Consider the following 23,953-nt stretch of genomic DNA (forward strand, 5'->3'; position numbering starts at 1 on the left):
AAAATAGCAAATGTCAAAATATCAATGGCGAGAAGAAGAAAATTTTTACAAGCAAATCAAGAACTTTTTTGTGCGTGCAAATTGCGTGAAAGTCGTGACCGGTATTGAGTGCAAATAGTGACAGAACGGTAGCTGAGGATGCATTTAGTGGGAAATTGTGGGTAAATTTTGGGAAATTCACGGGTGTACGTGTGAAAAAACACAGTGAAAAGTCCTCTCTGAGTTTTCGCAGAGTTCTTTGATTGAGTAGTGAAGAATGTAAAGGAGCCCAAAGCAGAGAGTGGTGGAGTGAAAAAAGGGGGCACCTCGCATTTGGCAGAAGCAAAGAGAAGAAAAAAAAAGGTCACAACAGTGTGATTGGGTTTACGTATTAATTGGTAGTTTGGTGACCTGTTTGAGGTCTTTTGCAAGTGCATTTCGTGGCCATAGAGGTGTGTTTATTCGTGCAACAGTGCCAAACAGCAAATCGATCGCAGTGTTGAGAATTTTTCTTGCATACTCTCTTTTTTGTGATTGAGAACCCCCCTCTGCGCCCCACCCCCCGTCCAGCTCTACTGACAAAAATGGCGGACCTCGAAGCTGTTCTGGCGGATGTCAGCTATCTGATGGCCATGGAAAAATCCAAATCAGCCCCAGCTGCACGAGCCAGCAAGAAGATTATTCTTCCGGATCCCAGGTAAATCATCACTTCCTTTTCAATTCCGTTGTGCTCTGCTAAGTCACAGAGTCTTCCTGACAGTCCAGGGGCTGTCAGTGCTGTCAAGTTGGGGGTACAGTTCGACTTCCCCCTAAAACTGCAGGACTTCCGTTTTTGGCAAACAACATCACGATTCTTTGTATTCAAGCGCTCTCTCTCTCTCTCTCGAACTTCCTTACACGGTAGTCGCACGAGAGTTCATTGCTTGCCCCACTTCCTATCCCCCCCATTGAGGTTGCCTGCACTCCCACCCCCAACCCCCCTGTTAACCTGCACACATTCCAAAAGTCCATCAACCCTTCTTTTCAATTGCGCGATAAAAAAAACATACCCCTTAGTAAAGAAAAAAATCAAATTGATTAAGAAGAGGGAGGGGGTGGGTGGGTGGTCAGGAGGAGGAGGAGGATGGTTTTGGGAAGGTGTAGTATGTGGGTGGATGTAGGAAGAGCCCACTACACTACACTGTACGTACGTTCATGCCTCTCCCACAGGGAAACTGACACACCATGTCTTTTAGGTGAGGGTGACCGCCTCATAGGAAAATCAACAAATTCTCTATAAGCTTGAGTAAATAAACAAATGTGCTCCAAAGATTCACGCAAGTTTTTTTTTTTTCAAACAAACCAACACACCAAGAGAATTATAACAGAACACACCCGTTCTCATGGGCAAGGGGGGGCGAACGGCGGACCCACCATATAGAATAGACAGAGAGGAGAGTTTCTAATGAGTACCCATTAAGTATTTTGATCAGGCCGTGGAAGAATTTTTTTTATACATAAGTAAAAACAGAGGGAGTCTCAAAAAAGAAACAAACTCATTTTGCAATGCCATACCACTTATTTGGAACTCTAGTTGTTTTTCTCTTACTTCTCTCATTCCTTTGTATTCACAACATTGTCTTATGTATACTTAGGAATACATAATAATAATAATAATAATTTTTGATGTAGAAGAAAAACAATCATGAATTGCCACAATTTTTGGGAATACTGACAAGAAGGTTGAGTTCTTTAGGGAGCTATGTATAGAACTATTTATTAGAAATAAATTACAAAAATTAAGGGATGGTCACGTTATTTTGGAAACTCTACAGGAACAAAATGGCCAAAATGTGAGAATTTCAAATAATTTTTTTGAGCACAAAAATTTATTTTCTAAATCAAAAATACTGAATTCTTATCAGTATTTGGCCACTTAACAAGAGTGCAAGCGAATTTCGAATTTTTGGTTTCAAAATTAGCTTGAAAATCGCTCTTGAAAGTCCCCGAGTTTCCAAAATAACGTGACCATCCCTTAGAATAAATTAGTTAGAAATCTTAAATTTAGGTATAGATTTTGATAAAAAATCTTTTATTTTCTTACAATTCAACAATTCTAAGATTTTTGGTATTCTGGGAAAAATATTATAAGATTTTGACAGTTTCTTCTTTCTTTAAACGGATTTCTGAAAGAAAACTTGGTGTTGGCCACGAAGTGGAACACCAACTAATTACTTTTCCAAGGGTCTTTAAATGTTCTTTCTGACTGTTTTCTGGAACAACGAATTTATAGAACGACAATAGAGCGATTTAAAAGCCTTTTAAGTTGTTAGAAAAGAAAAGATTTTTATCAGAATCCACCTCTTCAGCTAATGGTAATTTCAAATCAAATTTTTTAACGTTAGCTAATGGATTTTCAAAAAAAAAAAAGTTCTGTAATTTGTTCATAATCTCTCTTAGGATTAGTAGATAAAGCTCTCTTTAAAAGAAACTTTCTTATCATTCATTATTTAATGTTTAGAATTTTATTTCAGATATTTTTTTTTTAAGATTAACATGACATCTTCTAATGATTTCAAATTCTCATTTTTTAATATCATTTGTAATTTTGATTTTAAAAAGTTATACAATTATTTAACTTTAACTCTTTAGTTTTGTAACGTTTAACATCTTTACCCTTTAACTCTATTTTCTAACGTTTTTCGATTTGTCCTAAGTCTTTTTTTATTTATTTTTATTTTTATAATTTTACAATATTTTTTGGGGTGTTCTGTATTTTCTAATATTTTATCCTTAATTTTTTTCATATTTAACATATTTTTTTCATATTTAACATATTAATCCAGAATTTCCATGAGAATTTCTAAGATTTAGTAATTCTTTTTAATTTCTTTAATGCCTAATGTTTTTCTTTACATTTAACAGTTTATTTTTGATTTCCAATCGTCTAACGTTCTTACTTAAGATTCTTAATAATGGGCCTTATTTAGCGATCAAGGAACCCTTGAAATCTTTGAAATTTGAACTGAAATTTCAAGATTTCAAGTGGAATTCAAGGGTTTCTTGGTCGCTCAATAGGGCCCAATCTACACTAGTTTGCAGTATTTTTTAACGTTTTAATTTTCTTTAAGAGTTTGTATTTTATAAATAACAGTTTCTAGTACGTCTAGAAGGCACGACCTAATTTTTCCCGTCAGGAACAAAATAAAGTTTTAGAAACGTCAGGATTATACTGTTCAACTGTTGAGGAAGTTTCAATACAAGTTTATTCTGATTAGGCAGATGGATCTTTTAATCTTTTCTTATAGGAATATTTGGATCCTTTATTGTAAATTGTAGGCTTGATAGATTTATATAGGTTAGGTCGGTTAGGTACTATTCATACAAAGGACGGACCTAGATACCACCTAGAACTAGATATTCCAGGATGGTAGAAAAGGGCAACTAATAATCATTTTTACTAACAGGTTCATTAACCAATCATAGATTAAAGCTACTCGTCTTACTCTTACATCGCGCTAGCTAATCTAAGTGCGTTCTATGTAAGTTTGATTAGAGATACTTACAGTATATAATATTTATCAAAATTTACCTCTTTACTTTAACAGTTTGAATAGATTTATTTCATCGTAATAGAAATATCTCAATGAATGAATGGATTTTAATTTAAAATACAAAAAAAAAACAAATTTTCCAATTCCAATCAAATTTTGCAATATAAAATGTTTCTTTTTTTTTTCTACAAATTAAAAATGAATTTCCATTTGACTCATCATAAAAGTCCATCCATTCAGTAAATTGAGACTTTTATTCATTGGGAAATTGGAAATTCATTCTAATCAAAGTTGTTTGCTATGGCACAGGAAAATCCATTTCCAGGTTTGGTTTTAGTTCTATATGAGGGAATTAATACTAATATAAATTTTAATTTATTTTGTCTGCTCTAGTTCAATTTAGAAGAGTTTTAGAGAGAAAGAGGGAGAGAGAGAGAGCGTGAGGTATGGGTTGTGCATGGGGTCATCAGTCAAATAGGCAAAAATTCATTGTATATTTACGTCAATTTAGAATAGTTAACAAAATTAACTTTTAAACTCTTTCACTCATTCTCTGACTGACTTTTGGGGTCTATTGGAGAGCACTTTGCGCGCAATTTATATTAAATGCAAAAAAAAATGTAATTTTCTTCTCTTTTTTTAATTTCCTTTTTGTAGCGTTCGGAGTGTGATGCACAAATACTTGGAGAAGGAAAATGAAATAAGTTTCGATAAGATATTCAATCAAATTTTGGGATATTTGCTGTTCAAAGACTTTTGTGAGAATGTTTCGGAAGAGCCAGTTCCTCATCTCAAATTCTATGAGCAAATAAAGAATTATGAAAAAACCGAGTGCCACGACGAGAGGCGCAAGTTAGCGCGGGAAATTTATGATAATTTCATAATGAAGGAAATGCTATCGCATACCCATGTAAGTTATGTTTTGTCATAGAATTTCTCCTTCTTTTCTTCTTCTTTCTCCTTCTTCTTGTTTTTGTTGTTTTTCTCAATGCGCTCCTACTATATGCCTTTCCTGCCAGCCTGATGAGATGATCAGGAAGAGCGCGCCTTACAATATATTATAATGTATATGATGTGTTCTGTGACTTCTAACACCCACCCACCCATTCACCCCTTTCCCTCCTCCCCCACATTCACTCATCATTAAATGGTCTATTTTCATGCCTTACAAATGCTGACGATGTGATGCTGCTGCTGCAGGAATATTCTAAAGAAGCTGTGTCGCATGTGCAGAAATATTTAATGAAGAATGAGGTGCCAGTCAACTTGTTTGAGGTATGTCACAATCTATGCAATAACAGGGGGATTTTTTTTAGGACGGGGGGGGGGGGGGTAAAGTGGAATTTTAGCTAATATGAGTTAGAATGCAAAGAATACGACAATTATCAATGAATTTTATCATTTTTATTGATTTTTTGTTTAACCCTTTCGCGTTTTTTTGGGTCATTACGTAGATCCAAACGGGAAACATTTTATTATTCCAATTACTTATGAATTTAGTTGTTTTTACAAGTTACAAAAATGCATGAAATTCACATAAAAGACGCCAAAGAAGACGTTCTGACTAACAAAAGTCCACTGAAAGCATCTAGATAATAAATATCGTGGTAAAAAGAGCTCAAGTTTCAATGCTTCCCGTGGACGCGAAAGGGTTAATTGAAAGATTAGAAATATAAAATTCTTATCCAAGGAATTATCATGATTTTTTTTTTTAAAAAGGAATTAGGATAAAGATTTTTCATCGATTTTCTAACAAAATATTATCATTAATTTCTTGAAAAATATTCTACGTAAATTTTATTTTTATTCAAAATATTTTAGTTAGAAAATTGAAAAATTAAATTTTACCTGTTAGAAAATATGGGATAAAACTAAACTTAAAATACGGGATAAAATACATATCGTTAGAAAATACATATAAAATATCTTACGTTAAATAATCGCTGATAAAAGAATTAAAATCTTTGAAAAATAATAGATATAATTTAAACTTGAAACATGAGATAACGTTAAAAAATTATGAATAAAGTATTTTACGTTAGAAAATCGTGGATAAAAAAAGTAAAATTCATGAAAAATTATGGGATTAACTTCTTTACAATAGAAGTTCGAAAACGAAAGAATGGTTATACTCGTTGAAAGCTAAAGGATTATTTGTAGGGGAGAGCGGGGTTAATAAAGTCACTTGAGGGTTTGTAAAAAGCTTAAAATATCATATTTCTTAGCTAGATAGAACAAAATGATCTGAGAAAGAGTTGTAGGGCAAGAAATATCCTAAAGAATTGAGCTATACATTTCGCCCTATCTATTTGGGAAATATGATATTTTGAGCTTTTTCTAAGCCCTTAAGTGACTTTCTTAACCCCGGTCTCCCCTACTTGTAACCTGGGATAACGTTAGAAGGTGTTTTGGGTGTCCTTCATCAGGTCTACAGAGTAGGGGAATGTGGCCCAATTTTGACCTCAAAAGATCCACGCAGAATGAGAAAAAAATTAGAATAAAATAATAAGTAATATTCTTGAATTTGATGACATTTTAGAGCTCATTTAATGCTCTTTTAACTCTCATAACTTTTTGCATTTAAAGTTTTATCAATTTTAGCGGATTGAAAAAGGCTTTAAGATGTCCGAATTAGGCAACGTTCCTCTATAGATTAGATTAGATTAGATTAGATTTATTGTTAAAAATTCATGTCTATGGAATAAATTCCACTTTTAGACTATATAATACAATAAATTGTACAATAATTCATGGAGTTGCAAGCGATTACAGTACAGCGGGGGGGGAATTCAAAGTTTCTTACTTTTATACAATTCTTTAAAGTATTTGGAATTCGTGTGAACTACATTCTTCATATCAGTAGGCAAGCTATTATAATTTTTTATTGACATATATGGAATTGATCTTAAGCCATATTTTGTTGTTCTTGGCTTTTTTGGAAAAACTACATCTCCCCTAGTACGTCTCCCCTTCATGAGAATTTCTAGTAGATTTAGTAGATTTAGATAGATTTTTTAAAAGATTTTTCAACAATAATTTGCACGCAATTCTTGAACAAACTAGGAGTTTTAGTAGCTCCTCCAATATTTTATAGGATATAGTGAGAATGAAAGAGATTCAATATAGGGGGTTAGGGTGAGAGTTTAAAGTTAGTGCAACGTGTAGAGACTATATGTTAATTTTCTTTTTCACTCCCTCTCTCTCTCTCTCCGTCGAATGCCCTCGTAGCCATACATTGAGGAAATTTTCCATCATCTACGCGGTGAGCCGTTCGTAAAGTTCCTCGAGAGTGAAAAGTACACACGATTTTGCCAATGGAAGAATCTTGAGTTGAATATCCAGCTGACAATGAATGATTTTAGTGTGCACCGAATAATTGGGCGTGGGGGCTTCGGGGAGGTTTATGGGTGCCGGAAGGCGGATACGGGGAAGATGTATGCGATGAAGTGCTTGGATAAGAAGCGCATTAAAATGAAGCAAGGGGAAACATTGGCACTCAATGAGCGCACAATGCTCTCACTCGTGAGCACGGGAATCGATTGTCCGTTCATTGTGTGCATGACCTATGCTTTTCACACGACGGACAAGCTCTGCTTCATACTCGACCTCATGAATGGTGGTGATCTGCATTACCATTTGTCCCAGCACGGGGTGTTCAATGAGAGTGAAATGAAATTCTATGCAGCTGAAGTTATTTTGGGGTTGGAGCACATGCACAAGCGCTACATTGTGTATCGTGATCTGAAGCCAGCGAATATCCTGCTGGATGAGAATGGGCACATACGGATATCGGATTTGGGGCTGGCGTGTGATTTTTCCAAGAAGAAACCCCATGCATCGGTGGGGACACATGGGTATATGGCCCCGGAGGTCCTCTCGAAGGGTACACCGTATGATTCGAGTGCTGATTGGTTTAGCTTTGGGTGTATGTTGTATAAATTGCTGAAGGGACATTCGCCGTTCCGGCAGCACAAGACAAAGGATAAACATGAAATTGATCGAATGACGTTGACAATGAATGTGGAACTTCCGGAGTCATTTAGTAAGGAACTACGCAATCTACTTGAGAGTCTTCTCCACAGAGATGTTGATAAGAGATTGGGATGTCGTGGCAAAGGGTGAGTCACACACACTTACACATAGTTTTCTTACCCGCAAAAGTAACTTTTCCTTCACAGTCTTCTTAAGATGGGTCCCATTGACCTACATTTTCATCTCTATTTTTTTCTTTTGCTTCTTCTTCGCTTCACAATTTTTTATATAGAGCTGAGGAAGTGAAGGAGCATCCATTTTTTGCGGGAATAGACTGGCATCAAGTGTATATACAAAAGTACACGCCACCCCTTATACCACCGCGGGGGGAGGTGAATGCAGCAGATGCATTCGATATTGGTTCATTTGATGAAGAAGACACAAAAGGTATTAAGCTCACGGAGGCAGATCAGGAACTCTACCGATACTTTCCATTGACCATATCAGAAAGGTGAGTTTTCTTTTTATTCTTTTAATATTTTTCTCTTTATTCTTTGACATCACGGTGTGGGTGGATGAACATTTGAAAAAGAAAATCTAATTATTTGATTTTGTTCAGTTAAGAAAGTCAAAAAAATATACGAAAAGTGAATAAAAATTAAAAAAAAAAAAAGTAATAATTGATTTCTACGTTGAAAACAGAAAAAAAATGTTTAAATTATAAAACAAAAAATATTAAATTGCTTTTTGTATTGTGAAACATTTATTTAATTGCACAACAGAAAAACATTTTAGCTTCAAAATTTGCTAAGTTCGTTAGGAGACTAAGGGAGCAATTTTGGACAAAATAAAAGACAAAATATTTTGAAAATACAAAATATTTTGACATTAAATGTAATTTTGCACAAAATATTTCTCTAAAACTTTTGTCAATCTCTCCACAAAAGAAATTTTTGCAATTTTAGGTACAATAAAAGGTGAAACATTTTGAAAAACTGAAAAATTTTGACGTTTAATGCAATTTTAGACAAAAGACAAAAGATTTTTTGTGTCAATCTTTTGACAATCTTGTGAGAACGTCTCCACAAAAGATTTTTATAGGAGATTTGTAATTTTGCACAAAATAATTTATACATTACACAAGAAATATTTTGTGTTTTACAAGCATCTCGTCGAGGTGCTTTTATAAAATCAAAATCTTTTGTCAAACTGGTGTTTACGCGTTGCATTTTTTAGAGTTTTCTATCATGTTTCTCGGAATAGCAATGGATAATAATGCAATTTCGGTTAATTGTGAAGCTTTGTGCAAATGGAATTTGTGGAATGATATGTTTAGCCAATTTAGCTGTGTCCATTTTCTCTTTTCGCGGTGTTGGGTAAAAATGTTATGGAGAATTTCTGTGTCTTTCCGGCAAAAATTTGGGAGATCGCTGACAAATTCTAACCCTATATAATCAGGATTTTGGGTCAGAGATCCCTTCCCTATGTTCCCGGTGCGAGTTTTTATGTGCAAAAACGAAATATGTAGGGCTAATTAATTCAATAAATATGAGTCAATCAATTCATGTAAAACAATCATATTAGAGTGACTCATTAACATTTTCTTGGTGTAATGAAAATCGAACTGATGAGCTAAAAGCCAGATGGTTTTTTGGTCTTCCCAACATCCTTGGGGTACCTAATAGACGACACGCATGCTTGACTTGATTTTCCCTAAAAATTGATTCATTTCATATTGTTCAATTGCCCCAAACGTAAACATAACCTAATAGGAATGTTATCTTCTTCTTATTTTTTCCATCTATAAACTCTCCACTCGAAAGAAAAACACGTCACAAAAGGCGACAAAATATATCAAAAGTCTCCCAAAAGATATTTTATTTAAAATTGCTCTTCATAAAATGTCTTTTGTAGACTTCACAAAAGACAAAATATATTTTATTTTGTCCAAAATTGCTCCCTAAGTTCATACGTCGTAATCAGCAATACATCAGACACATTATGAATGTAAAAATAATTTACTTAAAAAAATTTTAAAAGCCCTCTCTAAGCTCTTTGAACTAAGCTTGTACTATAAGAGTAAATTTGACAGAATAAGAGTTTTTTTAATGCCGAAATTAGCATTAGTAAAATGGTGAATTGCGGTTTTTTGTTTCCGAATCTTAATTTAATGAAAATATTTTAACAAGGCTCTATAATATCTATTGAGATTGAGAGATTTGTGCACCAGTTAAAACTTTTTTTTAATTAAAAAAATACAAAAAAATAAGAAAAATGTTCAATTTAAGAAATTGCCTTTCTTTTTTTTTTTTCAAATAAAAGTCAAAATATCGGATCACTTATTATGAAACTGTCTAGACTTAGGCAGGGGTATAAAGTGCAACGACTGACAAAATTAGACAGATTATCTCCTACTGCTTCTTGAGATATTAATTTTAATTTTTTTCTGATTCATTATTTTACTTAGTACTCAATTGCTAAGGTAGTTAAGTTAGTTAAGAGACTAAGTTATTGCGTCGTAATCAGCAATACATCAGGCACATTACTGATGTAGAAATCATTTTGTTTAGAATTTGTTCAAGGTTTAACTTAAGGCCGTGAAAAAGTCGCGTAGTAACACATTAAAATTGACAAATTGAACTAATTTTTCAAAGTGTAAATCAGCAACACATTAATGTCAGATGTAGGGTGAAATTCACTATTAAAACCCGCTTTGTTCATTTTTAAAGCTGCACGTAAGTTTTAAAAGTATTTCATACCGGACGGTGTTGACTTTCTTTTTGAGATCATGCTTTTAAGATTGAGGCTTTTATGGTTAGTTCATAAAAAAAATTCAGCCTAATTTGAATTACTTGAACCTAGTTTGAAAACTTAGGTATAGCTTGCCACACTTATGCCAGGCTTAAAAAGCTAAGACCTATTAAACTAAATTGATCTAACATTTAAAACTTAAAATGGACTTAAGAAACTTAGGCCTAGTTTGGGAAACTTAGAACAGAATGAAATGTACTGGTAAGCTGACCAAGCTTACGAGAGCTGTGTTTCTTTCAGTGTACCAATTTTGTGAGAGCAAACTGGATTGCGAATTAATTTAAATACGCGCAAAGTCGGGAAAAGTTGAAAAGTCATACCCCAAGAAATCTTTAGAAGGCTATATCTCGAGAACGGATCCATAGATTTTCATAAATTTTTTTTTGTTTGAAAGATCTTGAAGTCAGCTATAACATATCGAAAAATGAAAAAAATTTATGTCGCCATTTTCGAAAAATTCGAGTTCGAAATTTTCGAAAACTATGTTTTTGATTTTAGCGCCTCTTGCGGTCATTTCTCGAAGTTGCAATGTTCTAGACATTTGTAGGGTTTCTCGAAACCTTTCATTTGCGCTTGAGTTGATCAAGATCGGACTTGTAGAACCCGAGATATGACATGCCAACTTTGGAAGGCTATATCTCGAGAACGGATCCATAGATTTTCTTCATTTTTGGCATGGAGCTAGATAATATAGTCAGCTACAACATATCAAAAAATGAAAAAAATTTATGTCGCCGTTTTCGAGATATTCATCGTAAACTAATCGAAAATTTTGTTTTTGATTTTTGGCCCCCTAGCGGTCACTTTTGAAACTTCGGATGTTCTAGAGAGTTGTAGGGTTTGTTGAGAGCTTTCATTTGAGCCCAGGTTGATCAAAATCGGTCGAGCCGTTTTCGAGTTATGGTCGATTTTCGATGAAAAATTGTGGCGGCCATATTGACTAAACGGCTTAACCGATTTTCGAAAATGAGGCATCGTTGGAAAGCTCTTGATGGCCCCTACAACATATCAAAATTTCAGACCTCTACCTATAATAGCGGCTGAGATATAGCGAAAACAAAATTTTGAGGTTATTCAAAATGGCGGACGGGGGGGTGGGGGGTAAAATTTGACGTCATAATCGGACGTCTTCCAGTCGACTTTTAAACTTTGCCGTTTACCGCAAGTCTCTATCTATTACCGTTCTCTTGCAATTTATGGTTGAACCACGGCGGACGGCCGGACGGCCGGACGGACGGCCGGAAAAAAAAATTTTTGGCGCATACGTTTTTTGGAATGTGGGGACCCTAATTCGTGCTCATCCCAAGTTTGAGGCCGATCTGACGACTTTCGATTTTGCTCGGTACACAAAAGCTGTGTCTGAAAGAAACACAGCTAAAATTTAGACTTGGCTAAAAAAAAATTTAAGTTAGTTTGAAAAACTTAAGTTTAGCTCTAACAACTTAGGCTTGGCTTGTCAAATTTTAGCAATCAATTCTTAAAAAACTTGAGTCTATTTCGAAAAGCTCAAAAGTCGCTTAAAAGTTAGTTAAGAAATATCAAACTTGAATAGTTGGTTTGTCTGGCGTAATATAATAAATTATATAGGGAGAAAACGATCTCCTTCCGGTTCCTTCTTTTCTTACTGGCGCTCACCGGAAGGAGCTCGTTTTCTCCCTATAATTTATCAAATTTGATTTAAGGCAATCTTAAGAAACTTAAGTGGGACTTAAGGTGAAATTCATTAGTTATACAGTCTCCAGATCCTTCAAGAAAGGCTTAAGTTTTCTTAAGCAAAACTTTAGATTATTTAAATTTTCATAAGAACCTTTCAAGTTTTCTTAAGAACACCGTAAGATTTATTAAGAAAAATATAAAATTTCTTAAGTTTTTTGGTTTTTACAATTGAAACTTCAGATTTCTTTAGTCAGGGCTGAATAGGTTCAAATTCATATTTTTCCAAAGATATTTCCTAAAGATATTCGAGCATCTTTTGTAAAAATCGTTGGGAAAGTCCTATTAAAATTAAAGAAAACTCAACTTTTGCTTAAGAAAATTTAAGGAATTCTGAAGAATATTTAAAAAATCTTAAGAAAATTTAAGAAATCATAAGGCTTTCTATAACTAGTGAATTTCAACCCTCAGTAATGATTTAACTAAATTATTTCTTTAGGACAGAAATTATGATGATTTCGACGATATAAATATATGATTCCTTAATCGGATTTGGCAGGTTTATAAGGAAATCTATTTAGAAAATCGGCTAAAAGCTTTTCAAGAGCTCAGAATGTTCTTCAGCCTTAACAATCCTAAAAAAAAAGAATTAATTAAAATAAATTTAAAAAAAAAAACATTTCTTGTATCCATTAGATGGCAACAAGAGGTGGCAGAGACGGTCTTTGAGACGGTTAACAATGAGGCTGATAAAGTTGAGAATAAGAAGAAGGCAAAACAGAAGCAGCGCTTCGATGCAGATGAAAAGGAGTCTGATTGCATTCTTCATGGCTACATTAAGCGGTTAGGTGGTGCTTTTGCGTCAGTTTGGCAAACGAGATATGCTAAATTGTATCCAAATCGGTAAGTTTTGTGTTTAAAACTCTCTCGACCTAGATCCAACTTAGATTTATCAAAAACAAATCTTTTTGCGTAGATTGGAATTACATTCGGAAAGTGGTAGTACGAAGCCAGAACTGATTTTTATGGACCAAATAGAGGAGGTATCGTCGGATTATGTGCAATACAAAAATGAGCAATGTATACAAATACGTTTTCGGGATGGTATACGCGATGGGCGGATAGTTTTGACGAATCCGGTAAGTTTTCTTCTTTTTTTCTTTCTTAATTTTTAAAAATTTCAAAAAATAAAATACCTAAAATGTTATTTAACGACAAAACAAACAAACAAACAAACTATAAAACAAACAAAAAAGGATGAAATTGGACTAAAGGAATGGGCATTGTCGCTAAGATCAGCACATAAGCTATCGCAGGAACTTCTTGGTTCCATGGCGAAGAAAGCGGGTAAGATTTATGGGACTGAACGTGATATAAGTACAGCGGCGTCGGCAACAAATAAAGCGGCAATTATTACCGGGAATGTTTCGGGGAATGCATTTGCCAAAAGTACCAATGGATCCAACTAGCGGTTACTTTTACGATCTCGTTCTTGTTTCATCGAGACGAATCGTTTGAAAGATGCCTCTGCTAAATTAAAATGCAAAGATACATAAGAAAAATAAACAAAAAAGAAATAAAAACGGTGTACAATTTTTGTTAAAATGAAGACGAAAAAAACAAATAATAACAAAATCACACACATTAACTTTTTTACTACAAAACTCCCAACTTTTTTAAATCATTAATATTCTCTCTTTTTTATACAAATCACAAAAACAAATATTTTATTAATTGTTTTTTTTTCTATACAATATAAAAATGTGGTTTTTTCTACTGTACCACCCCCGCCCCGAAGTCTCCCGTAATCCCATTCCCTTTTGTTAAATAAAAAAAATAAACTTGAAAAGAATTTTTGAAAGAATGAAAATTTATATTAATGAAATAAATAAATAAATGAGAAAAAATTATAAATAGTAGATAATGTAATATAATACATACATATATAATTTATTTCACATAATATACATTAGAAACATCAGAATTATGCATAAAAAATAATTATTCAATTCAGTGTGGAAGGATAAGAGAGAAAAACTTTAAGTGTTTTGATGAAGATGGCGTTGTTAGAATTGAGGTTAAGTTGATTTTTTTTCCATTTTAACTGGACGACAAAAGTGGTAATCGCTACCAATTCGACTTCATTTAGATCTTCATTTTCTCTCATAAAAAAAATATTTTTCCAAGTTTTCTTTCGACGATCTTAAAGTAGGTAATGATCCTTTATTCTAAGGAATTTAATTTTTTTAATTTTTATTTTTTATTTTAACTCTGAGGCGATCGAAAAAAGTCGAATTGGTCACTTTGTGCAGTAGATTCCTTTAAATTAGGGGATTTCAAATACAAGAAGTTCGTCAAGAGAAGATCTGGAAAAAGTTTTTCTTATTTAAAGAAAATTAAGCTCAAAGTTTGAGGTTAGAAATTCGTGTCCTCCAAGTGTTAAGCAAAAAAGTACAGGTTTGATGAACCAAGGCAAATTGATTGAGGGCTCTCTGTCGTGAAGAAAATGAATCAATTAATCCTTTTTCTTCACCTAATCAGTCGCTTCTGCTGAAAATAAAACATTAATTTATCTCTCTAAAGAGGAATTGTTTATTAAAAAAAATTCTCTTAGTTTTGTGGAGCTCGTAGAAACTTTTATTTAGATTCCCTTCCTCTGTATTTTAACTCTTTTACTTTGAATTTTGATCGATTCATACTCAAGGAAGATAATTTGTGAAATTCTTTGGTTTTTTTTTATTACAGTGAATGAAATTCTTAAGATTTCTTTTATTTTTGGTTAGTTTTCTTAAGATTTCCTATATTTTCTTAAGAATGGGGTAGATTCTGATAAAAATCTTTTCTTAAATCGTTCTACAAATTCGTTATTCCAGAAAACAGTCAGAAAGAACTTTAAAGAGAGCCTTGGAAAAGTACATAATTTTCTTTCAGAAATCCGTTTAAAGAAAGAAATAAAATGTCAAAATCTTATAAGATTTTTCCCGGAATACCAAAAATCTTATGACGAATAGTAAGGAAAGAAAAGAAAAGATTTGTTCAGAATCTACCCCAACATCTCAGTGTTCTGAAGTAAAATTAAAGATTTTTTTTTTAGTTTTCTTAACCGAAACTTAATATTCCTTAAGTCAGGCTTCACCTTCGGGCATATTGATTATCAAACTTAGGAAAATCATTAAAAAATAATTTTTTTGCCTATTTCAGTCTAAGTAGTGAAATTTCAAGCTTCTCTTCAGAAAACTGAAGAAAACTTAAATTTTTCTTATAAAAACTTTAGTCATTCTCAAAAAATTTTATGTTTTGCTTTTGAAATCTTAAAAAAATTAAAAATCCTAAGTTTTTCTTTACTTTTGCTTTATAAAGCTTAAGTATTCTTAAGTTTTTCTTAATAAAACATTCTTATTGTTTCTCTTTTATTCTTCTGCTCCCTCCCCCCTGAATTGTGTGCAAACATGAAGATAATCATGCGTAAAAGGAAGAAGTTATATAAACTGATATTTGACATTTAACATTAGAAAAGTATATTTAAAAAAAATGAAGAAGAAAAAAAAGAAAGAAATTTGTTGGTAAATAGCTGTATTGCACATAAATATTGTAAAAAGAAAATACTAATTAATTAAAATTAAAATTCTTCAATTTATGTACAACGCAGCTGTAAGAAAAAAAATTAATTCATTTAGAAAGTAGAAAAAGAAAAATAATAATTAAAAAAAATGAATAAATTAAGAAGTAAGTTAATAAAAGAAAGAACAAAAGAAAAAAAATGTTCAGATTTTTATACATTGAATTATAAATTATTATGAAAAAAGAAGAAGTTTTAATGAGAAGAAAAAAAAAGAATGAAAAGAAACATTTTGGGTTTTTCAAGTGTACTTTCTATCGTGAAATTGGACAAATCTTTTTCTATATTATTATATATAGAATATATATTAGGTGAATAAAATTCAAATAGGAGGTGAAAAAAAAGTTAATAATTTTCAAGGGAAATTGTCATGAAAAATATTGTTGTTGACGTCACATCTCTGGTAGACAATCCTCCCCCACAAAGAACTAATAAAATAATAAAAATGAGATTCTTTTTTATTTAGAAATAATTATTTTTTAAAAGTAAGAGAAACATTTTGACAATTTATCTGCAAAATAAAAAAAGTTTTCAACCGTATTTTTGCGGATTTCACAGCAAAAAACAAAACGAAGAAATAAAGAGAAATTTTGTGCCAAAAATTAATTCTTATTTTGCATTCCATTCGATAAGCCAATCATTTTGCGTTTCTCTTTCATTTCCCATTCTTACGTGTTGATTCATACCTTGACAATCTTTTTTTTGCATAAATCAACGCTTTTCGTATAATTTAAATTAAATAAGAAATAATTTAAAAATATTAAATAAAAGCCAGAGGTGAGCCTTTGATGGTTAAACAAGAGTTAAAGAAAACGTATTAGCTAAAATCGGTGTAGCCGTTTTGCTGCGATTCTTTTTCCAAAGAAGCATAGGCTTCTGTTGCAGCCATTACGGGGCTATCACACTTTAGCTTCAAGAGCTTGAGCTTCATAACCTCTATGTGAGTACGAGAGAGACAACAGCGCTGATTTTTCTCGTTCTTACACATCTAAGATCTTAAGCATCAAGTACTTAGAGCTTAAGTGTGATAGCTCTCTTATAATAATGCTCAATTGACTACTTGAAGCAATTGCATCAAAGTTAATTTTGTGACGCTTTAAAATCAATCTAAATCGGACGAACAACTTTGTTTAGCTACAAAGAAAACTCCAAAATATTTCATTCGGCTATTAAGCCGAAAGAATTAAGCTAGTCCAAGAAACTGACGTGAAGCATATGCTTCAGTGTTTCAATTAATGATTTAATGATGACACTGTGTGAAGGAGATATTTTCATAAATTCTCAAAGAATCATCTAGGAAACACTTTAAAAAAAAATTCGCCAAAAGAATGCAAAAACCACGCCCCTATTGCAATTAATGTGGAAGGAAAGATTATTCCTTAAAATGAATAGACTCCTTTTTATTTAAATCAAAAATCTGTTTCTTTTGCTAGTGGGAGTATAAAGTATAATTTGAAAAGATTTTAAAAAAAAGTCTTTAATTTATTTTTCTTTGTATTTCTAACCTTCAAAGGCTCTCTTCTGCTGATTTGGTATTTAATATAAAGAAACAAAGTTAATTGGAGAATATTATGCAAAACATTTCATTTAAAGAAAGAAAAATCTAATGAATAAAAAAAAATACTAAACTTCCAAAAGAGAAAAGAAATGAGAAATCATTTAAATAAAAATGAGAAAAAAAATGAATAAATATAAATAAAACAACACAAAAAATATTAGAATATTGTGTCAATTTTTTTTAAATGAAAGTATATAAGAATTTAGATAAAATTGTTAAGAGAAAACCCATAGAATTACATAAAAAGAAAATAATAAATAAAATGAAGAGATAAAAAAAATAATTAGAAATTGTACATTTCTAAATTCTCTCTGTAAATTTTTAAATGTCATTTACTAATTTTAAAAATTTAAATAAAAAAAAGTGAAAGAGAAAAGAAGAAAAAAAAAACATTTAGAAAGTCATATTACCGCATGGAAATAGCGATAAAAACATTTAAAAAAAACAAGAAAATAAAACCCATTGTTAGATGATAATAAATGTTAAGAGAACTGATATCTGTTTAATGAAAAAAAAAAGAAAACAAAGATTTTGATGAGATGTTTTTTCTTTTCTAATGAAAAAATAGTTGCGAATTCCCCTCCACCCCCATTAAAAAAACATCCATATAATCTTGAGATAAAGATGATGAAAAAAAAAAACATTTAGAAATTACCTTAGAAAACATTTATCGTAAATTCTAGGAATACTATATATATAAGAAGTTATGAAGAAATATGAAAAAAATTCTCTAGGAAAGGTGAAGAAAAAAAATGTTTTATAATTTGTAAAAAAAATGAAAACTTCTATAAAATCTTAGGAAAAAAATGGACGTGAGATAAATAAATAAAAGAAAAATGTAGAAATCACTCATTGCGAGAAGAATCGTGTAAAAAAAACAACTTCATACAGCCATAGCGTGTTTTTTTTTCTTAATTTATTTGTTTTCTCTTTTTTTTAGCTCATTTTCTGTAAATTATTTTTTGTATATTTTTCTTTTTTTTAACTAATTTTTCATATCAAAATATTTACCAAATATTTTTGCAACGATGTTTTTTTGTATAATTTATATTTTGAAAAAAGAAAAAAAAGTTATTTATTGCGTTTATTTTAGAAGGAAGAAGATGAAGAGAAAAAATGTTAATTTTCACACAAAACACACAGAAAAGCAGTGAAAAGTAAAAATTAAAAAAGAATATTTTGATAAAATCAAAAGAACGTGTAAAAGAATTTATAAAACAAACAAAAAACGAGGAAAAAATTAACATTTCAATGTGAGTTCCTTTTTTATAAATTATGTGAAGTTATTATTAAACAAACAAAAAAATGAATATGCTTGACCAAAAAATATATGTAACTTTGTGTAATAATTTCTTATTGAATTGAAAAAGAAGTAAAACAACAAAAAAAAGTTAAGCGCGAAAATTATAAACATGTAAAAATAATAAAAATTAATGTAAACAGAACTGTTGGATTTTTTTTTAATTTATTTTTTCCGTTTTATTTACAGCCAGGGAAATTCGAAGGGAAAGTTTGAAATTTTTTAAAACAGTTTTAGTGAAATTTTCACTGAAACTTTCATTGTCTGTTACTTTTAATTGGTTTGTGCATGCAGCTTATGCATCTGAGCTCAAAAAAAATTTTGGTTGGAAAGATATAAAATTAAAGAAAATTAATAAATTGTGAGTATTGATCCATTGATACAAACAATTGTTCAAAAAAATTGTCTTAAAATTTATTAAACAAAACTTTCAAGAATTTTGGGTAAGATTTGACTTTTCTACACAATTTTATGCGAAATTTTTAAAATTAATTTATTTAGTGAAACTTTCGGGTTTAATTCCTTCATTTGGGGTGAATAGGATAAGTTTTTGAGCTTACAGACCCCTCCTAAATATTTAAACTGATTTAATTTTAGTTACTCGTTCAAAAGAAATTGAAAAAATCAGGACAGATCAGTGATGAGAGCACCGATTTGTTTTGTTTACAACCTCGATAGCGGCGGCCGGATTGAAGAAAAAAATAATAAAAACTACTATTACGCTCCTTGCTTTATTTTGCATTTTTGTGAATGAAGCATATGCTTCTTTGCTTTAAAAATAATCTAATTAAAAAAAAACAAAGATTTTAATAAGAAATAATTTTAATTTGAAAGCATTGCTACATATGTTTCATAGGAAAAAAAATTCTTTGAAACTTTTCTTTCATTTCAGAGTGAAATTAAACAAAAAAAATTCTAATACCTAAATTAGCGACGAATAAAAATGAATAGACTCCTTCAATATAGATTAATGCTTGAGAAAACTTACCAGTAGGTACTTCCAAAGACGAATCAATTATTTTAATAGAGCAAGCAATGGCCTTTGCTCTGTGAAAAAAAAAACTAAAAACCAACATTTTTTTTTAATTAATTAAAATTTTAATTAATTAATTTTTCTAAAATCATTTACAATTTGATTTAAAAACAACAGAAATTTACTTCAGCTAATTTTTTTTCTTTACAAAATAAGTCCAATTTAAAATTTTCTTTAACTCAAAAACAAACTTCTTTCAATTCAATGATTTTTGGTTAATTTTCCTTCACATATGTGGAAAGAAAATGCAGCAAAATATATTCTGGAAGAGTTTTCTTTTAAGATCTTTTTTTTTGTGAGATTTAATGGAAAGTCAAAGTTTGATTAAAAAAAACAAAAACTTTAACTAAATTTTCCTAATTCAATTTTCTTCTTAATTGCATTCAATGATGTGTGGAGCATTGAATAGAGAATCCCCGCAACGGTGTAAATTCCACCAACAATTGCACAAATATTCGTTGCCAAATGCCCAATGGAGTTCTCCGTTTCCGTGTACTTGACCATAAGCGGTGAGAGTTCGTAGCTGAAGAAGATTCCCGGCATACCCGATTCTCCCGTAATGATGGACACAACCTTCTGGTGGCGCGTAACGGAAAATTGATTTGTATGCACGGCCTCTCCGGAGCGTTTAATGTACAATGTTGGGACGATTTTGATGTAGTACTGAAACATCATTGCGCCCTCGTCTGCAGCCACGTGCAGCTCATCCAGTGGGTGGGTGTTGGCGAAGTTGATGCGTTCGCCAAAGGAGAGGTGCTTAATGGTGTGGGAGGTGTTGAAGCTGGACGACGTGTAGGGCTGGACGTCGTGGATGTGGACGTGATTGATGCTGAAACTCTGTCCGGGCGCAATGTGGAAGCTCCCACCCATTCGATTCACCTCCATCGTCCCGTAGATTTGACATCCCTCCTTCAGGGCATTGTCACTGTGTGTCCTACTGCTCATCTTCTCATTCTGGCATTGAACAAAATCCTCCGGAACGGGATTCCAGCGTTTTGCCCGATACGCATCTATTACCTCCTGGCATGTGTTGCAACATCTACGGGGAAATAGAAGATTTTTGAGACATTCTTCTGTGTATTTATGGCTAAAAACATCTTATGCAAGAATTTAATCTTCTAGCAATGCATCGTAGCCATAGAGAGGATATTTTTTGGGAAGTTTAAATACGCCCCCCCCCCATAAAGCCTAAAAACTCTATTAAAAAGAAAGAAATCTCTAATCAAAAGTTGAGACTTGATAAAAATTTGGCTAAAAAAGAGTTTTTATTAAGCCTATTCAGACATGAGTTTACTGGTGATTAGAATTTTTGTTGTAAATCCCTTAACATTTACACAAAAAAAGTCTTTTACAATTAATTTTATATTTTTTTCTTAAAATTCTTTTAATAAAACTCTTTTAAATCTAATTCTAAACCGAATTGGTTTTTAATTAAAATCAAGAAATAAGTAAAGGTTTCAATAAGGCTCGCTTGAATTTTTCTTTGATAATTTTTTTCGCTAGGAAACATTGACGAGAATGTTTTGAAGCATTTAAGGGGACAAAATTTATTTCTTTTTATTTGCATTTTTTGTGTAATTTTTGACTGCTTTTTTTATGTATAATCTCTAAAAGATAATGCAAGTTAAAAATTTTTTCCACGAATCAGAGCAACTCCCATTTAAGTTAAATAGCCTCTTTACAGAAGATAGAAAAATATTTTAACGATTTTTAAATAAATCGTTAAAAATTGAAAGAAAATTAAACGTTTAGAATTAAACTAAATCATCTTTCGAACTTTAAAAAATTCAAAAAAGGTAAATAAAAAAAAATTCAAACGTTAAAAAAAAGTTTTGTATGCAGATAGCTAAGAAATTGTTAATTCGTATTCACAAATTCAGTTTAGAATTTCCATTCTTGAAAGTTTCATTGAAAATTAAAAATTTTAAAGGGTGCAGAAATGTGTTATTTTTTCTCAATAAATAATATAGCACATTTAGGTCTTAGAAAATATTATTGTAAGAGTTTGAATAAATATTTCAAAGAAAGGAACAGCCCTTAATATTCTCTGAACTTTAAGAAATAATTAAAAATATTAAAAAATAAATAAACAAAGCTGTTTTAGGACCAAAATTATTCAAAAACGAATTGAATTGAATTAAAATATTTTTTTTGCGATTTTTTTCAATAAAAAATCTCTCTTATCAACATATAGGTTCCTGTTTGATATCCTTTTCTAACGTTTGATGTTAATTTTAACAGAAAACGCTTTTATGTTTCTTAACGTTTAAGGAAGTTAAAGGTTTTTAAAGAAATCTCTGACGCTTTAGCACTTATATAAGTATATTTGATAATTCATTTTCTAAATGAAAATTTTAGCATAAAAATTAGTTGTTTTGACCTTTAGAGAAAAGTCCAAATTTCTTTAGATTTTAAGAGCTTTTGAGACACCCTCTCTCTCTCCCTTTCTACGATACCTCACGATCTTTTCTTGCAGAAGAATAAGTACTTACTGGCTCTCATTCTGTGCAGCTCCGTAGCAACTTCCGCATGTTTGTGTTGTGTTGATTTGCGGCATTTCCGTTGATGAACTACTAACTACTTTCTCAGCAATTTTGTCCTTTGCTGTTGTTATCAGTTCTTTAACTGGTTCATCACCCGTAATGTTATTCCCATTCAAATCAATGCGCCGCTTGTAGATACTGTGCTCAATGTGAAGATGTTGCTCCCCGGCTGTATTCATGGCATCAACACTCAAATCTGAAAATCAATCAATCAATTAATTTCTTTTAGGTCTTCTCTGACAAATTCTTTTCCTTTTTGCTTTTTTTTAAAGACTTACAATTGCATGAGATTTTTGGTACAACAATATCCAAATTTATTTGCAATTTATGACTCCGTGTTGTGTCAACGAATAATTCTTCTGAGACATTTGGTGTTAAGTAGGCATTAACCTCCATTATAATCATTATTCCAATTATTAGTGAACTAATGATTGTAACTAAAAAAGAAAATGATAAATTAGTCATTTAATTCATGGAGAAAAAACATAAAATATGTTTGAAAAAAAAAATGTGAATTTCTTACCTATTGCTCCCATGAATGTTTTAAAGCTAAACTCCTCGAAAGTCTTTGGATAGGCATCCAGGCGTTTAAGTAAATCTAACATTTTGGAATTTTAATGAAATTGGAAGAACTTTTATTTTAAGAATTAGAAAGAATTCTTTGATAAAAAAATACATAAAACACCGGATTTTGGTTATTCTTACGTTTGCACTTAACATACGGTCCCAGTCAATGCTGTCAAAATGCTCTCATTCATTGCACATTTAGCATAAAACATACGCATATAACACTTTAGGAGACTTTTGTGTATTAATACGCGACATTTAATTACACTGATAATAAATTACGCGTAGAAAATTCAGCTTTCTTGGCGGTTTTTTTTAAAATTGTTTTTAAAAAGAAATATTTTACATAAAAGTACAAAAATCTTGCTTTAAAGATATATTAAAACACAAGAAAAAATATTAGATAATTATATTGAAATTTTCATATACAAATACAGAAAATAAATTTCTGTTGTGATTTTTTTTACATCTTATGGTAATAATTTTTTTAACACTATTATATTTATTTTTTCTTTCTTACTAATTTCTTTCACTTTTTACTTAATTTCTCCTCCTCCTTAATTCATCCACTTTCTGCAATTTGGTGCTCCACACATACAAGAAATCTTATGTGCATCATCTTCAATGTCAAATTTGTAGTCATATGAGAGCTGCAGCAAAAATACAAGAAAAGAAGAAATTTTAATTAATAAAAAATTAATTAAAAAAAGTTTATTTTTAAAAGACAAATTCTCACCTCTTCACCACGATTGATTCTTCTTTTCGCAAATATTATAACACGATATTCACGATCAACTTCAACAATCTCCGTCACACAATTCGGGTTGCAAGAATGATTAATGTAGCGTGCAAGACCCCCACATAGGGTGGCATCAACCACACGATCCTCATCCAGGCGGAACATGTAAATTCCACGATTCTGTGAAAATAAATTTTAGAATTTTATTTTAAAAATATATTTTTTGAAGAGGAAAAAAATGATTTTAATTTATTTTGCAGAAGAAAGAAGGAGATTATTCACTTTCTACAGGAAAAAAAACCTTTCTTTAGAGAAAGGAATTGGGGTACGCGTAGTCTTATGGAATTAAGAATTAACCATTTCGCGTCCACGTGAAACATTGATACATGAGAATTATCACAACAGAGCTTCAAGTCCTTTCAAGCTTTCTAAAAGTTCTAACTTTTTTTTTTAGAAAACTAAAAGAGAAATAAACAACATCAAGCATTTGAATCTTATGTTGTGCGAAGCTTATGCTGTATGACGTCATTAAGATGGTTTTCTTAACATATTTTTGAAATAAGAAATAGTCAAGCAATTTTGGAAAATCATAAAAAAATTTTGATGACAAAAAAAAAGTTCTGAATTTTAATCAATATTTTGCCAT

At 31.3% G+C, this 23,953-nt stretch overlaps 3 protein-coding genes across 11 annotated transcripts in view; 1 reads left to right on the forward strand and 2 right to left on the reverse strand.

Annotated features, from left to right (window-relative positions):
• Positions 1-475: 475 nt before the first annotated feature.
• On the forward strand, positions 476-18,497 carry LOC129795394 (G protein-coupled receptor kinase 1). The gene is made up of 8 exons (XM_055836631.1): positions 476-676; positions 4,170-4,422; positions 4,713-4,787; positions 6,741-7,630; positions 7,777-7,995; positions 12,645-12,851; positions 12,925-13,087; positions 13,205-18,497. Exons 1-8 carry the CDS (start codon positions 564-566, stop codon positions 13,415-13,417), a joined length of 2,133 nt encoding a protein of 710 aa, XP_055692606.1. The 5' UTR covers positions 476-563; the 3' UTR covers positions 13,418-18,497.
• Positions 18,498-19,500: 1,003 nt separating this feature from the next.
• Positions 19,501-22,768, reverse strand: LOC129795407 (endoplasmic reticulum-Golgi intermediate compartment protein 3). Its single transcript, XM_055836648.1, has 4 exons — positions 22,525-22,768; positions 22,280-22,438; positions 21,951-22,197; positions 19,501-20,497 (listed from the first exon to the last, which is right to left on the reverse strand). The coding sequence occupies exons 1-4, from the start codon at positions 22,604-22,606 to the stop codon at positions 19,801-19,803; spliced, it is 1,185 nt and encodes a 394-aa protein (XP_055692623.1). The 5' UTR covers positions 22,607-22,768; the 3' UTR covers positions 19,501-19,800.
• A 194-nt stretch (positions 22,769-22,962) lies between these two features.
• LOC129795388 (histone-lysine N-methyltransferase 2D-like) overlaps positions 22,963-23,953 on the reverse strand; it is a 49,956-nt gene continuing 48,965 nt past the window's right edge. For all 9 annotated transcript variants that reach the window (XM_055836613.1, XM_055836615.1, XM_055836618.1 and 6 more), the window contains 2 exons: positions 23,305-23,487; positions 22,963-23,218 (listed from right to left, as the gene is read on the reverse strand). In XM_055836613.1, coding sequence (XP_055692588.1) covers positions 23,126-23,218; positions 23,305-23,487 — 276 coding nt within the window. In that variant the 3' untranslated portion in view covers positions 22,963-23,125. The remainder of the gene's footprint in view (positions 23,219-23,304; positions 23,488-23,953) is intronic.

The sequence above is a fragment of the Lutzomyia longipalpis genome, chromosome 4, assembly GCF_024334085.1.
Source record: "Lutzomyia longipalpis isolate SR_M1_2022 chromosome 4, ASM2433408v1".
In the NCBI taxonomy this organism is placed as follows: domain Eukaryota; kingdom Metazoa; phylum Arthropoda; class Insecta; order Diptera; family Psychodidae; genus Lutzomyia; species Lutzomyia longipalpis.